The 16,801-nt window shown below is 43.1% G+C and overlaps 1 protein-coding gene across 1 annotated transcript in view; it reads right to left on the reverse strand.

Annotated features, from left to right (window-relative positions):
- Nucleotides 1-502: 502 nt before the first annotated feature.
- Nucleotides 503-16,801, reverse strand: part of LOC112238632 (perforin-1-like) — a gene marked incomplete at its 3' end in the record, with an annotated part of 30,603 nt that continues 14,304 nt past the window's right edge. Inside the window, exons 6-9 of the mRNA XM_042314743.1 lie at nt 7,389-7,582; nt 5,481-5,765; nt 5,287-5,385; nt 503-697 (exon numbers count right to left, since the gene is read on the reverse strand). Coding sequence (XP_042170677.1) covers nt 503-697; nt 5,287-5,385; nt 5,481-5,765; nt 7,389-7,582 — 773 coding nt within the window. The remainder of the gene's footprint in view (nt 698-5,286; nt 5,386-5,480; nt 5,766-7,388; nt 7,583-16,801) is intronic.

Below are 16,801 nucleotides of genomic sequence, written 5' to 3' on the forward strand. Positions count from 1 at the left end.
TAGTGTTCATGTGTACATTTACATATTAAAAGAACCATGGACACTTACCACGCCGCATTTTGGTCCTCTGATCCTTCTCGCCTCTCTTCTTCAGATGAAGAGGAGGAAATCCCTGACACTGGAAACAATCTTCCTAAACTAAGACAATTGATATGTTGTCAAACTTTTTGAATGAAACAATTGGAATGTTAATTCCATCTACACTCTACACTCTGGGTAAAAGCTAGGATGAAAACTATGTTGGATAATGAAGGTTGGGGCTGTCAATGTTTGGACCCCTAGATGCACCATAACTCCTCAAAAGCATCTTGCTCAATGTTTTAATGTCTGTTTTTAAATTGTAGTGCTTTGTGTATAATGTGTTGGAAATGTTTGAAACCTTGTGTGTGGCCACATCTCTGTTGTATAATATATGTTGTATCTCAATGAGACTAACCTGATCAAATAAAGGTACAATATATTTTTTTTAAATAGGGCTGAGGGAACATAGGGCTGGGGGAACATAGGGCTGAGGTAACACAGGGTTGGGGGAACACAGGGCTGGGGAACATAGGGCTGGGGGAACATAGGGCTGGGGGAACACAGGGCTTGGGGGAACATAGGGCTGGGGAACATAGGGCTTGGGGAACATAGGGCTGAGGTAACACAGGGTTGGGGGAACACAGGGCTGGGGAACATAGGGCTGGGGAACATAGGGCTGGGGGAAACATGGGGGATCATAGGGGGGGAAACATAAACATGGTCCCCTTTGAACCTACAGGATATTTAAAAATATATAAATATATATTATCCTGTGGAAATGGCAGACTACTCAGGATCGAGGGGAAGATGAACAGAGCAAAGTACAAAGAGATCCTTGGTGAAAACCTGTTCCAGAGCGCTCAGGAAAACAGACCAGGGTGAAGGTTCACCTTACAACAGGACAACAACCCTAAACTCACAGCCAAGACAATGCAGGAGTGACTTCGGGACAAGCCTCTGAATGTCCTTAAAGGGTCTGAATATATACAGTGGCCCAGCCAGATCCCAGACTTGAACCCAATCAAAAATCTTTGGAGAGAACTGAAATGACTGAGTTAGGTTTGTAGGCTTCCTTGTTCACATACGCTTTTTCAGTTCTGCCCACAAATGTTCTATAGGGTTGAGGTCAGGGCTTTGTGATGGCCAATCCAATACCTTGACTTTGTTGTCCTTAAGCCATTTTGCCACAACTTTGGAAGTATGCTTGGGGTCATTGTACATTTGGAAGACCCATTTGCAACCAAGCTTTAACTTCCTGTCTGATGTCTTGAGATGTTGTTTCAATATATCCACGTAATTTTCCTTTCTCATGAAGTCATCTATTTTGTGAAGTGCACCAGTCCCTCCTGCAGCAAGCAGCCCCACAACATGATGCTGCCAACCCCGTGCTTCACGGTTGGGAGGGCTTCTGAGGTCTTGGCTGATTTCTTTTGATGTTCCCTTGATGTCAAGCAAAGAAGCACTGAGTTTGAAAGTAGGCCTTGAAATACATCCACAGGTACACCTCCAATTGACTCAAATTATGTCAATTAGCCTATCAGAAGGTTCTAAAGCAATGACAAAATCTTCTGGAATATTCCAGGCACAGTCAACTTAGTGTATGTAAACTTCTGCCTCACTGGGATTGTGATACAGTGAATTATAAGTGAAATAATATGTCTGCAAACAATTGCTGGAAAAATGACTTGTGTCATGCACACAGTAGATGTCCTAACCGACTTGCCAAAACTATAGTTTGTTAATAGTTTGTTAATAACAAAAATTTGTGGAGTGGTTGAAAAATGAATTTTAATGACTGTATGTAAACTTCCGACTTCAACTATATGTAAATGTGATTTTTCAGTTGTATTTATTTTATACATTCTCTAAAATGTCTAAATGCCTGTTTTTTCTTTATGGGCCTTGTCTTAGGTCAGTTCGGATCACAACTTTATTTTAAGAATGTGAAATGTCAGAATAATAGTAGAGAGAATGATTTATTTCAGCTTCTATTTCTTTATCACATTCCCAGTGGGTCAATCAATAAATAGATTGATGAGGGGAAAAAACAATTGAATCCATTTTAGAATAAGGCTGTAACTTAACAAAGGGTGGAAAAAGTCCAGGGGTCTGAATACTTTCAGAATACCCTGTATAGAGATCACTCTCACTCAAACCATAGCAAGGAAGAATATAAGGAGGCAGATGCTAAAATGTACTTCATTTAATTCTCAGACAGAAGAAGAAAAAGCTACAAAGTGGTAAACCAAAAAAGCACCTACAGACCAATGTTTTGCCGTCATCAGAACACATGTTTATCTATATATAACATGGCAAGTCAGTTAATTAAGAACAAATTCTTATTTACAATGACAGCCAACCCCGGCCAACGCTGGGCCAATGAAAGGCCAACCCCGGCCAACGCTGGGCCAATGAAAGGCCAACCCCGGCCAACGCTGGGCCAATGACAGCCAACCCCGGCCAACAGGGCGGCAGGGTAGCCTAGTGGTTAGAGCGTTGGACTAGAAACCGAAAGGTTGTAAGTTCGAATCCCCAAGCTGACAAGGTACAAATCTGTCGTTCTGCCCCTGAACAGGCAGTTAACCCAATGTTTCTTGGCCGTCATTGAAAATAAGAATTTGTTCTTAACTGACTTGCCTAGTTAAATAAAGGCAAAAAAATGGGACTCCCAATCACGGCCGGATGTGATGCAGCCTGGATTCAAACCAGGTTCTGCAGTGACGCCTCTCGCACTGAGATGCCTTAGACCTCTGCACCACTCGGGAGTGGAGACACATATACGTTACTGGTGAACGGGGATCATCACATTACACACTAAAAATGGACAAGTGTCACATAATAATTGAAAATAAGACACAAGTGGGCTGGGCTAGATGGCGATATCATAAGCAATAAGTACTACTCTCAAATCCAATGCAAAAAGGGGGTTCCTACTGGTGCATCTTCTCCTTTCATCCTCCCTCTCTCTTCTTCCCCCTGTCTCCTGCTGTTCCTCCCTCTCTTCTTCCCCCTCTCTTCCTCCCTCTCTCTTCCGTCTGTTCATCTCTCTTTCCCCCCCTCTTCTCTCTCCCTCTCTCTCTTTTTAGGTTGAGTAGGCCCAATGGTTTGTATTATGATGTGTATAGGTTAAATTGCTCCTAGATCTGTGGCTGATGGATGCCATAAAAATATGATGTATCTCTCTAGCAGTGCCTGCCATCTACAGGACAGACTGAGTTACTGCAGCTGTAGCAGTGCTGCCATCTACAGGACAGACAGTTACTGCAGCTGTAGCAGTGCTGCCACCTATAGGACAGACTGAGTTACTGCAGCTGTAGCAGTGCTGCCATCTACAGGACAGACAGTTACTGCAGCTGTAGCAGTGCTGCCACCTATAGGACAGACTGAGTTACTGCAGCTGTAGCAGTGCTGCCATCTATAGGACAGACTGAGTTAGTACAACACCAAAACTACAGTCATTTGATTTATATAACAGGGACAAAGTACAATGAACATTTCTGTAAATATTCCAGATTGAGACAACTGTCTGTCTGTAGTCCCTGGTGCAGATATTATTTTTCACTTGCTGCATGTGTATATAACAACATCATCTGCATATTATATATCAACACTGTGACACATGAAGCATGTCCTTTATATATAAGTTAAAGTGTAAAGGCCCTAAAACAGATCCTTGTGGGATCCCATTGCACAGTTGCCAGACAATTAGACTTCCTGGTTGATTCTAACACTGCATTCTGTCAGATCAACTAATCCATCCATTTTAAAGCATTGGGGGAATAATTTAACCTTCCTAGATTAGAGAGTAGTATTCTGTGATTTACAGTATCAAATGCTTTTAGCAAATATATAAAACACAGCTCCTGTCACTTCGCCTTTGTCAAATGTTTATTTAACCTTCTCCAAAAAATACCATCTCTGAAGCCAAATTGTATGGGTTACAATGAGAAATCCCTAGTATTCAAATGATCAGTGAATTGCTCAGTGTAAGGGTTTTCCTCCTCTAGCGAGAAGGATCAGAGGACCAATGCGCAGAGTCGTAAGTGTCCATATTGTTTATTTGAAAGTCATAAACTGAACACTAAAATACAAAAAAAATAAACGTGAACAAAAACCGAAACAGTAATGAGAACTGTGCTGAGACAAGCAACTAACATAGACACGGAAACAATCACCCACAAAACCACAGTGAAACCTAAGTATTATTCTCAATCAGAGACAACTTACAACACCTGCCTCTTATTGAGAACCATACTAGGCCGAACACAGAAAACCAACCTAGAAACACAAAACATAGAATGCCCACCCAACTCACGTCCTGACCAACTAAAACAAACAATTAACACAATAACTAGGGTCAGAACGTGACACTCAGCATCAACTACTCTCTCTACAGCCTTTGAAACAATTGGCAAAATACTTCTAGGTATATAATTATTGACTTGAACATGGTGGTAACAGCAGCTGACTAATGCTAATACTAGATTACTTAGATTAGTACTTAGATTACTACTGATTAGTACTTAAACGACTACTGATTAGTACTTAGATTACTACTGATTAGTACTTAGATTACTACTGATTAGTACTTAGATTACTACTTAGATTACTACTGATTAATACTTAGATTACTACTGATCAGTACTTAGATTACTACTGATTAGTACTTAGATTACTACTGATCAGTACTTAGATTACTACTTAGATTACTACTGATTAGTACTTAGATTACTACTTAGATTAGTACTGATTAATCGGATGTGTTATTGGTGAAGTTAAAACATCTTCATGTGTTTTAAAGAACTTTATCAAAACCACCGACATCTTTGGCTTTAGAGGTTTTAGAGGTTTTTAAAAAATTTAACACATACAGTATTTATTTGTTTGACAGCCGCCATTAAAATACATGGTAACATTTTATTTGTTGAGGTCACATACAAGCTTTGATGTGAATAATCATTATATAGTCATCTGAACCCTATATACTCCCTGATTATACATGACAGATAAAGACATGGTTGATTGAAAGATTGTGTGGGGGGGGGGAGATGCACAGAGTACCACAAAGGGGAAAACATATTCTAATTATTCCCCTTGTTTCCAACCTGGTTCCTGGTGAGCTGTACAGGCAACAGACCCACTGCCTGGGATGCATTTACTCCAGTGTGTTGTGAGGGATACATTATACAGAGATGTAAAAGAACCACAGGTATAGGACTGCTGAACTCTGGACAGGAAAGGTAGGAAAGAGATGCACACTCTTACTGTAGAGTGGAGTAGAGTGGACTGTCGGGGTGGGGGTTGAGTAGAGTGGAGTAGAGTGGACTGTCGGGGTGGGGGTTGAGTAGAGTGGAGTAGAGTGGACTGTCGGGGTGGGGGTTGAGTAGAGTGGAGTAGAGTGGACTGTCGGGGTGGAAGGTTTGTGTGTTGTGGCTCTGAAAGGTTTGTATTTTTCACACTTGTCCCCAGTCAGGTGAGGGTCACAGGTGAGGGTGTACAGGAAATAAAAGCCCTCCCCACTGTTGGTACACCAGTGTCCGTGTGTCCCCTGCTCAAGGTTGATGGTACAGTCAATCAGGATATCATCTTTATCCACAGGATAAAGATCGTCATCCCAGACCGCCACCTTTAGACTCAGGTCTTTGTCAAAGGGACCCATGTCAAAGGTAACATTCCAGACAGGATTGTTGGACAGAATCACATCGGTCTCAATGGACTTGGAACCGTAGGTGACCACAGCGTACCTGTAGCAGGTGGAGAAACAGGAAGTTGGAAACAAACTGGAAAGATTAAAATACTATGACCTGCCACAAGAGGATCAAAGTCATTCCATGAAGGACCTAGTCTATACTGGTTTTAGATTTTTCCTTTCAATGACGACTTAAGACAACCAGGTGAGGGGGATCTCCTTACTAATTAGTGACCTTTATTCATCAATCAAGTATGAGAGAGGAGAGAACACCGGCAGACACTCGGCCCTCCGTGGAATGAGAGAGGAGAGAAAACCGTCAGACACTCGGCCCTCAGTGAAATGAGAGAGGAGAGAAAACCGTCAGACACTCTGCCCTCAGTGGAATGAGAGAGGAGAGAGAACCGTCAGACACTCGGCCCTCCGTGGAATGAGAGGTGGGCTACTCCAGTAGGCACATATTGCTTGCCATCCCAAATGGATCAGTATTCCCTATATAGTGTACAAAGTACACTCTTAGAAAAAAAGGGTTCTATCTAGAACCTAACAGGGTTCTTTGGCTGACCCCATAGGAAAAGACTTTGAAGAACCCTTTTTGGTTCCAGGTAGAAATCTTTTGAGTTCAATATAGAAGCCTTTACACAGAGTATTCTACATGGAACCAAAAAGGGTTCTACTTGGAACCAAAAAGGGTTCTCCTGGGGTCAGCAGAGTAACCCTTTTGGAACCCTTTTTTTAAGAGTGTAGTGCACTCTATAGATAATAAAAGGCTTGTAATGGAACATTATCACGCTTGTTTGAGCATCAAGATTAGTAAACTGTGGTTTGCTGGTTATCTTACATTTAGTGAAAGGGACAACCTGTCATTACTACAACCTAGTGAAAGGGACAACCTGTCATTTCTACAACCTAGTGAAAGGGACAACCTGTCATTACTACAACCTAGTGAAAGGGACAACCTGTCATTACTACAAACTAGTGAAAGGGACAACCTGTCATTACTACAACCTAGTGAAAGGGACAACCTGTCATTACTACAACCTAGTGAAAGGGACAAACTGTCATTACTACAACCTAGTGAAAGGGACAAACTGTCATTACTACAACCTAGTGAAAGGGACAAACTGTCATTACTACAACCTAGTGAAAGGGACAAGATAACTGAACAGTTTACCGGTGTTTACACTCCACTACACCTCTGTTAGAGAACTGAACAGTTTACCCTCCACTACACCTCTGTTAGAGAACTGAACAGTTTACCGGTGTTTACCCTCCACTACACCTCTGTTAGAGAACTGAACAGTTTACCCTCCACTACACCTCTGTAGAGAACTGAACAGTTTACCCTCCACTACACCTCTGTTAGAGAACTGAACAGTTTACCTGTGTTTACCCTCCACTACACCTCTGTAGAGAACTGAACAGTTTACCCTCCACTACACCTCTGTTAGAGAACTGAACAGTTTACCCTCCACTACACCTCTGTAGAGAACTGAACAGTTTACCCTCCACTACACCTCTGTAGAGAACTGAACAGTTTACCCTCCACTACACCTCTGTTAGAGAACTGAACAGTTTACCCTCCACTGCACCTCTGTAGGGAACTGAACAGTTTACCTGTGTTTACCCTCCACTACACCTCTGTAGGGAACTGAAATTGTGCAGTAATATTACATACCCTTCAGTGTCTCCTGCTATCCAGTGGTAGTCTCCCACCAGTCCCCAGGCTCTGACCACTGTCACCACCAGTCTTCCCTGTGAGACCATCCTGAGGCAGCAGTTTGAGTCCCGATTAGAGTAACGATCCCCACAGGGCAGTTCCCCGGTGCTCTTCGGGAGGGCGTTCTCCTTCAGGTAATCCTGGACAGCCTCCTTTGTATTTTGAACAAAATGTTAACATATTAATTGACATATAACATATAACTTAAGATCCACATTTTAGGTTATATTTATGCATCCTGTGACAAGAATCTCCAATAAGCAAACCCACCTGAGGTAATATAATTATATAACAAACAAGGTTCATCAGGTTACGTCAAACTTCTGGGTTTTATTCTCCAAAGTTCAAACTCTTTGTAATCTCTGGCCAATAACAATAGAAATTAATAGAATGAAATATCCTTGAAGTGCCTCGTGTACTTTATATGTACATATCATATCCTACCAGCCCGGTAGTTTTGTGTTTTTAGAATCATCAAATTTGAACTTATTTTATCAAATCAATTCTCTGTGTAATTATTATTATTACGTGACTAAACTAATCATGTGAACTTAATTAACTAGGAAGTCGGGGCACCATGGAAAATTTTCCGATTACAAAGTTACAATTTTCTGAATGTAACTCTTCAGATATTTTAATATCTGATCAATTAGTCTTCTATTCATTAATTATTCTTAACCTCACGTCAGTCTCATTTCAAATGTCGTGAAATTCTTGGTTATCTGCACAAACCCAGCCTCTCCAACGAATCATCCATACACAAATTGGCTTAATTACTAATTTACTAACTAACTAAATAATCACAGAAATACATAACAAACAGTAGATATTGGTTACTAACAATGATAGGGCAGATCCCCTAGTGGGCTAAGCTGATATGACGGCTTGGTGGACAAAGGAATGGGGTGTGGACTGAGAAAGAGCGGGAAAGACAACATGGATCCATAACACACAGTCTATAATTATATTCATTGAAATGCAAATCCTTTGCCCATGAACGGCCACTCATTCGAAAAGGAATTTATATTTATATTTACGCCCTTGTGTCGATGTTGTCTTCTATGTTGGAATCCAGTCCGTCTGCTGGATAGAGTCGACCGAGTCATTTTCATTGAAGTCGTAAAGTATTTTGAGGTTAGAATGGATACTCCAGAGTACCATTCTATAAATGTTTCGGTGATTGTCTGTATTCTCGTCCTCAGTTATGTCATTTCTAGCTGCAGACGAGCAATGTGTGTCTAAGATTTGGTAGAGTTGTAGTTTAAACCACTTCACACAGTGTCACCCGGCATGTTTTGGTCTCAGAAATGTAACCATTTGCAACCTCAGCTCATGCTCAGCTCATGAATTTCATCAAGAGTGGGTTTTATACGTAACAGTAGAAAAGGGCTGTCCATGACACCTAATGTGATGTCTGGGGGCGGGGCACGATCTACACCCAGAAAGGGCCACGTCATGACCTAGGTTGGTAAGTTAGGCTAACCAGCTAAAGGGGAGTGGTTTCTCCTCTCCTAGGCATTCACCAATTAGTACTTCAGTCTCTTTCTCAGCGGCAGTTGGAACCGGCTGTTGTGTCAGTGGCGGGCTCATCGCCAAAACAAAGACCGTCACCAAAACAAATACGGTTTTGACAAGTTGTTCTGCAGAGTTCTTTGAGGAAGGAAACAGAGGAAGGCTCTCTCACTTAAAATGGCACCGGAGGGGATAGCTAGCATTTTATTGGCTCCTAACCAACTGTGCTATTTTGTTCTTTTTTTTATCATTTGCAACTCATTTTGTACATAATGTTGCTGCTACCGTCTCTTATGAGCGAAAATAGCTTCTGGACATCAGAACAGCGATTACTCACCTCGAACTGGACAAAGATTTTTTATTTAATGATTCCGACGCTAAGGATATACTGCTTTGGGAAGAACAGGCCCAAATCCTACTACACCCGGCTCTGATGCTCATCTAATGTGGCTGGGCTTGCAAACTATTACGGACTACAAAGGGGAACCCAGCAACCAGCTGCCCAGTGAAGCGAGCCTAACAGGCAAACAAGATGCCTTTTATACTCGCTTCGAGGCAAGCAACACTGAAGTATGTATGAGAGCACCAGCTGTTCCAGACAACTGTGTGATCACGCTCTCTCCGAAGCCGATATGAGCAAGACCTTTAAAGAGGTCAACAATCACAAAGCCGCGGGGCCAGATGGATTACCAGGACATGTACTCAACGCATGCCTGGACCAACTGGCACGTGTCTTCACTGACATTTTCAACTTCTCCCTGACTGAATTTGTAAAACCTACATGTTTCAAACAGGCCATCATAGTCCCTGTAACCAAGAAAGCGAAGGTAACCTGCCTAAATGACTACAGACTGTAGCACTCATGTCGCTAGCCATTAAGTGCTTTGAAAGGCTGTTCATGGCTCACATCAACACAATTATCCCAGAAACCCTAGACCCAATCCAATTCGCATACCGCACCAACAGGTCCACAGATGACGCAATCTCAATCGCACTCCACACTGCCCTCTCCCAGTTGAACAAAAGGAACACCTATGTGAGAATGCTGTTCATTGACCACAGCTCAGTGTTCAACACCATAGTCCCCACAAAGCTCATCGCTAAGCTAAGGACCCTGGGATTAAACACCTCCCTCTGCAAATGGTTCCTGGAATTCCAGGGTGCTCCCAGGTGGTAAGGGTAGGCAACAACACGTCTGCCACGCTGATCCTCAACACTGGAGCCCCTCAGGGGTGCGTGCTTAGTCCCCTCCTGTACTCCCTGTTCACCCATGACTGCAATGCCATAATTAAATTTGCTGTCACATGATCTATGACAACGATGAGCTTATAGAGAGGAGGTCAGAGACCTGGCAGTGTGGTGCCAGGACAACAACCTCTCCCTCATTGTGAGCAGAACAATGGAGCTGAGCGTGGACTAAAGGAAAAGGAGGCCCCGATGAGCATCGATAGGGCTGTAGTGGAGCGTGTCGGGAGTTTCAAGTTCCTTGGTGTCCACTTCACCAACAAACTATCATGGTTCAAACACAACAATCCAGTCTTGAAGAGGGCACAACAATATCCCCCTCAGGAGACTGAAAATATTTGGCATGGGTCCCCAGATACTCAAAAAGTTATATAGCTGCAACATCGAGAGCATCCTGACCGGTTGACTCACCGCCTCGTATGTCAACTGCTCGGCATTTGACCGTAAGGCGCTTCATAGAGTAGTTTGTACTGCCCAATGCGTCACTGGGCCAAGCTTCCTGCCATCCAGGACCTATATACTAGGCGGTGTCACTGGGCCAAGCCTCCTGCCATCCAGGACCTATATACTAGGCGGTGTCACTGGGCCAAGCTTCCTGCCATCCAGGACCTATATACTAGGCGGTGTCACTGGGCCAAGCTTCCTGCCATCCAGGACCTATATACTAGGCGGTGTCACTGGGCCAAGCTTCCTGCCATCCAGGACCTATATACTAGGCGGTGTCACTGGGCCAAGCTTCCTGCCTTCCAGGACCTATATACTAGGCGGTGTCACTGGGCCAAGCTTCCTGCCATCCAGGACCTATATACTAGGCGGTGTCACTGGGGCTTCCTGCCATCCAGGACCTATCCTGCTTCCTGCCATCCAGGACCTACTATAAGCTTCCTGCCATCCAGGACCGGCGGTGTCGCTGGGCCAAGCTTCCTGCCATCCAGGACCTATATACTAGGCGGTGTCAGAGGAAGGCCCAAAAATGTTTCAAAAACTACAGTCACCCAAGTCTAGGTCCAAAAGGCTCCTTAACACATCTAGACCCATGAGACTGTTGAGCAATTTTCCACCCCCTTTGTTTTGTTTTTTTACACTGCTGCTACTCGCTGCTTATTATCAATGCATAGTCACTTTACCCCTACCTACAGTACATGTACAAATGACCTCAACTAACCTGTAATCCCCGCACATTGACTCGGTACCGGTACCACCTGTATATAGCCTCCTTATTGTTATGTCATTTTCTTGTGTTACTTTTTGATAGATTTTTTAAACTTTCATTTATTTAGTAAATAAACTATAAATATAGTAAATGTATATTCATAGAACTGATTTGTTGGTTAATCTTAGAACTACCCCTACCTGCTTCGGGAGAATTGTCATAAGCAACCGCCGAATAGCAGAGCGCAACAGTCAAAAAATATTACTAGAAAATATTCATATTCATGAAATCACAAGTGTAATGTTTTGAAACACTTTTGTTAATCAACCTGTCATCTCAGATTTTGAAATTATGCTTTACAGCGAAAGCAAGACAAGCGTGTGTAAGTTTATCGATAGCCTAGCATAGCATTATGTCCACCTAGCAGCAGGAAGCTTGGTCACAAAAATCAGAAAAGCAATCAAATGAATAATTTACCTTTGATGATCTTCGGATGTTTTCACTCACGAGACTCCCAGTTAGACAGCAAATGTTCCTTTTGTTCCATAAAGATATTTTTATATCCAAATACCTCTGTTAGTTTAGTGCGTTTTGCCCAGGAATCCCCGGAAATAGCGTTCACGACAACGCAGGCAAAAATTCCAAATTATATCCATAATATCGAGAGAAACATGGCTGTTACGGATACAGGTATCCTGTGTCTGTGTGTGTGTATCCTGTGTACGTTTCTCTCCTTCTCCCCATCACTCCCCAATCAGTCAACAATCAATCATCAATCAGAAGACACACCTCCTCCTGTTTCCTACCCTATCACAGTTCCTTCCCCATGGTTTAAAAACCCCATCATTTGTTTGCTCTAGAGCTCAATCTCTCTGTAAATGCCATGTCTGTAGGTCTCTGTGTTTCACTCTCGCTTTGTGTCTTAACCTCTCTTTTGTTTGAGCACCTCCATAGCACTTTGTCATCACCTGTGAGTATTGTTTTTGGTTATGGTGTTTGTTGCTGGTGGGAAAAGGGGGAAACCAAGACAAGTCGCCCATGGGCATACACTACCCGTAGTAAACTTTGTTAAATACACTAGTTAGAACTGGGCGGACCACCCACTGTATTTTTGGTTAGTTAGCTGTTGTTAAAGTAGGCTAGTCTAGCTTAGGGATGTTTTTGTATATTTATTGTTTCATTCCTTGGGTCCAGCTCAGCCCCTTTTCCTGCTTCCCCCATTACCGTGTGTTTATAAATAAACCTGGAGTTTGACGGTAGATTTCTGTTGTCGTAGTTATTTCGTTCACACTTGTACTTTGTCACAATAATAATTTGCATGAGTTATGTTACGGGTCTCATTACCATCCCCCTAGACTGTCGGGCCAAAAGGGATTCGTAACATAAGTGGAGCCTCATCCCGGATCTGTCATAACTGACACCCATGCCGCTCATGTAGATTGTTGTAGTGGTATAGTTCAGTGTTGAGCGTCATAGCTGAAGTAGCATTAGTTTTTGCTATTTTCTTTGGCACTTGTGAAGTAGTGTAAAATGACTACTTTTGATTTGAAATCCTTTTTGGATAACCCTTCGTGGGAGGTTTTTGACAAATGTCGTAGAGTTGATTTAATGACCTTGGCTGACCATTATTCAGTATCGTTTCCGCAGAGTTTAGTTAAGGCGGCGGTTAAACAGCTAGTATTAAATGTGTTGTTTGAAGAGCAGGTGCTTGTGTTACCGCTGCCTGAGTCTACTACCCCTGTAGGGGATGTTGCTGCTCCTGTAAGCCCATTGGTGTCTGATAATGAGGGAGAGGCTAAAACACCAGCCACATTGTCCCGTTTTGATCCACTCTCCCCACTGTCAAATGGTGATGCCAGGAGGGATGTCCGTATAGCACAGTTACAACTGGAGGCGGAAGAGAGCCCAAATTAGGCGAGAGACTCTCCAGTTGGAGATGTGTAAAATTGAGGCAGAAAAAGAACGAGAACAACGGCAGTTGGAGATGTGTAAAATTGAGGCAGAAAAAGAACGAGAACAACGGCAGTTGGAGATGTGTAAAATTGAGGCAGAACGAGAACAAAGGCAGTTGGAGTTCAAAATGCGCCAGATGGAACTGGAGGCAGAGACAGCAAGGCTAGCCTTCGTTCCTACTGTGCCTGTTTGTGAGCCGTCCTCACCTGCTGTGTTCTCAAACACGTTTGACATTAGTAGGCAGATTGCCTTAGTACCTTTGTTCAGAGAGTCAGAGGTTGACTCCTATTTTTGTGTATTTGAGCGTATAGCCGTAGCATTGAAATGGCCTGAAGAGGTATGGTGTCTATTATTCAGTGTAAATTAACTGGTAAAGCCCAAGAGGTTTTGTCAGCGCTACCTCTAGAGGACAGTTTGAATTATGAAGTGGTCAAAGCTACTGTTCTTCGTGCCTATGAGCTTGTGCCTGAGGCATACCGACAGAGATTTAGGTCTCATAGAAAGTCTTCTAGTAAGACTTATGTGGAATTTGCTAGAGACAAGGGAAATCTGTTTGATAAATGGCATGCTGCTAGTAAGGTAACTGATTTCAACTCTCTCCGGGAGTTAATCTTGTTGGAAGAGTTTAAAAATTGCTTACCCGAACGCATTGTAGTTTACCTAAACGAACAGAAAGTATCCTCCCTGGCAGAAGCGTCTGTGTTGGCAGACGAGTTTGTGTTGACGCACAAGAGTGTGTTTTCGGCTCAAACTGAGAGTAGAGCCACTGAGTTTCCTACTTTTAGACCTAGTCGACCAGCAGTAGTATATCAAGCACGCCAGAAGAATGAGCGTCCCTGTTTCTATTGTCATAAAGTGGGACATATGATTAATGATTGTTTCCTGCTAAAACGCAAACAAGGGATGCCTCTTCGTGCCAAGCCGCCAACAGGTGTTGCTCTAATTCGTACGGTTGTGAGGTCTGCAACAAAACAGGTGCCTCAGGGTAACTGTAGTTTGAAAGTCTCAGTCCCCGACCGCAGTTATGAACCATTCATTTTCGAGGGGTTTGTGTCCCTAACGAATGACGAAGCGTCTCAGCGACCGGTTAAAATCCTTCGAGATACTGGTGCGGCGCAGTCGTTTATATTGTCTGATGTGTTGCCCTTATCTGACGATACATACTGTGGTTCCAGTGTGTTAGTGCAGGGTATTGAAATGGGTTTTGTCCCAGTGCCATTGCACTTTGCGAAAGTACACTCTGAGTTAATCAGTGAAATATTCAGACTTCCTATGTTGCCAGTAAAAGGTGTGACCTTTATAATGGGTAACAATATTTCCAGAGGAAAGATAGTACCCGTATTAGAAGTGTTGGATAAAAGTGACCACTCTCTCTCCAATGAGCTGGCACAGAGTTATCCACATGTGTTCCCTGCTTGTGCTGTCACTCGTGCTCAGGCACGACAAGAGGGTGACGTGATAGATTTGTCAAACACTGTTCTCTTCAAAGAGGTTGATCAAGAAGATGGATTGTGTGATACCTCTGAGAAGCTGATCACCTCTGACAAACAGCCCAGGAAAGAATCAAAGAATGTTGAACTTATTGCTGATGCAATACAGTTACCAGTCACTCGTGAGCAGCTGATTGCTAACCAAAAGGTTGACAACAAGCTTGCTAAATGTTTTTCTAGTGTTGTCTCATTGGAAGATGTGAAGAAGAAGAACGTGGCTTACTTCATTGATGGTAATCTCCTCATGCGTAAATGGAAATCCCATGTTGACGCGGATGGAGATTGGAATGCTGTTTACCAAATAGTGATTCCTACAGCCTTTCGACAAAATGTGTTATCCCTTGCTCATGATCACCAGTGGTCTGGTCATTTAGGAATCACAAAGACTTATGATCGGATCCTTCAACATTTCTTTTGGCCGGGTTTAAAACAAGATGTGGCTCAGTTCTGTCGGGCATGCCACACATGTCAGATAACAGGAAAACCCAAATCAGGTTATTCCTCCCGCTCCTCTTTGTCCCATACCTGTCATAGGTGAACCATTCGAGCATGTGGTGGTTGATTGTGTCGGACCGTTACCGAAGACAAAATCGGGTAACCAGTTTTTGTTAACGATAATGTGTATGGCTACAAGATACCCCGAGGCCATTCCTCTGAGAAGGGTTACAGCCCCGGTAGTGAGTAAAGCCTTAATAAAATTCTTCACGACATTCGGGTTACCTAAGGTGGTACAAAGCGATCAAGGTACCAATTTCCTATCCAAGCTCTTCAAGCAGGTGTTAAAATCCTTGTCAATTACGCACCGTGTGTCAAGCGCCTATCACCCAGAGTCTCAGGGTGCGCTTGAAAGATGGCATCAGACACTGAAGTCTATGCTACGTAAATATTGTTTGGAATCTGAGAAAGATTGGGATGAGGGAGTTCCTCTAGTTTTGTTTGCTGCTCGTGAAACTGTGCAGGAGTCCCTAGGTTTCAGCCCGGCTGAACTAGTGTTTGGTCATACAGTGAGAGGACCAATGAAAGTCCTTAAAGAACAGTTCTTGTCCCAAGAGTTGTGTACAGGAGACGAGAATGTGTTGGACTACGTTAGTCGCTTTCGTGAGCGCCTACACCAAGCTTGTGCTCTCGCAAAGGAAGCTCTGTCTTCCTCACAGAAGAGCATGGAAAGACACTATGATAAAGAGGCTGTTTCTCGTCCACTACAGCCAGGTGACCAAGTACTGGTGTTATTACCTGTTCCAGGATCTTCCCTGTCAGCTCGTTTCTCTGGTCCTTATTTAATTGAAAAGAAAATAAGTGAAACTGACTCTGTGCTTCAAACTCCTGATAGACAACGCCAATCTCGTGTGTCACATTAACATGTTGAAAGCTTACCACACCCAACCCATCACACAGTTAGATAGTTCAAAAACAGAGGAAGGTACTGCTGTCTCCTCTGCTACTACTGCTATCATAGTGGACTGTTATATTGATGATGATGATGATGGATTGGAGTTGCGCAACACTCAACAGCAGTGTGTTAGATTGCCCAACTCAGAAATGCTGCTGTCTATCCAATCCGGTCTGGTTCATTTAACGGATGGACAGGCCAATGATATTGTGAGGCTACTACACAGTTTTCCATGTCTCTTTAATGACGTTCCTACTCGCACCAATGTGTTGGAACATGACATTAATGTTGGAAATGCTACACCTATCAAGCAACACCCATATCGTATCAACGCTTCCAAGAGGAAGATAATGAGGGATGAGGTGAGATATTTGTTGGAGAATGACCTGGCTAAGCCAAGTTCAAGCCCTTGGAGTTCTCCTTGCATTCTAGTTCCTAAACCTGATGGTACGTCCAGGTTATGTACGGATTATCGAAAGGTAAATTCTGTCACAATGCCAGATTCGTTCCCGTTACCCAGACTGGACGACTGTATCGACACTATTGGTGCTGCTAAGTATGTAACTAAGTTAGACCTCTTAAAAGGTTACTGGCAGGTTCCGTTAACTTCACGTGCTTCTGAGATTTC

Source organism: Oncorhynchus tshawytscha, unplaced genomic scaffold (genome assembly GCF_018296145.1).
Source record: "Oncorhynchus tshawytscha isolate Ot180627B unplaced genomic scaffold, Otsh_v2.0 Un_contig_622_pilon_pilon, whole genome shotgun sequence".
Classification (NCBI taxonomy): Eukaryota; Metazoa; Chordata; class Actinopteri; order Salmoniformes; family Salmonidae; genus Oncorhynchus; species Oncorhynchus tshawytscha.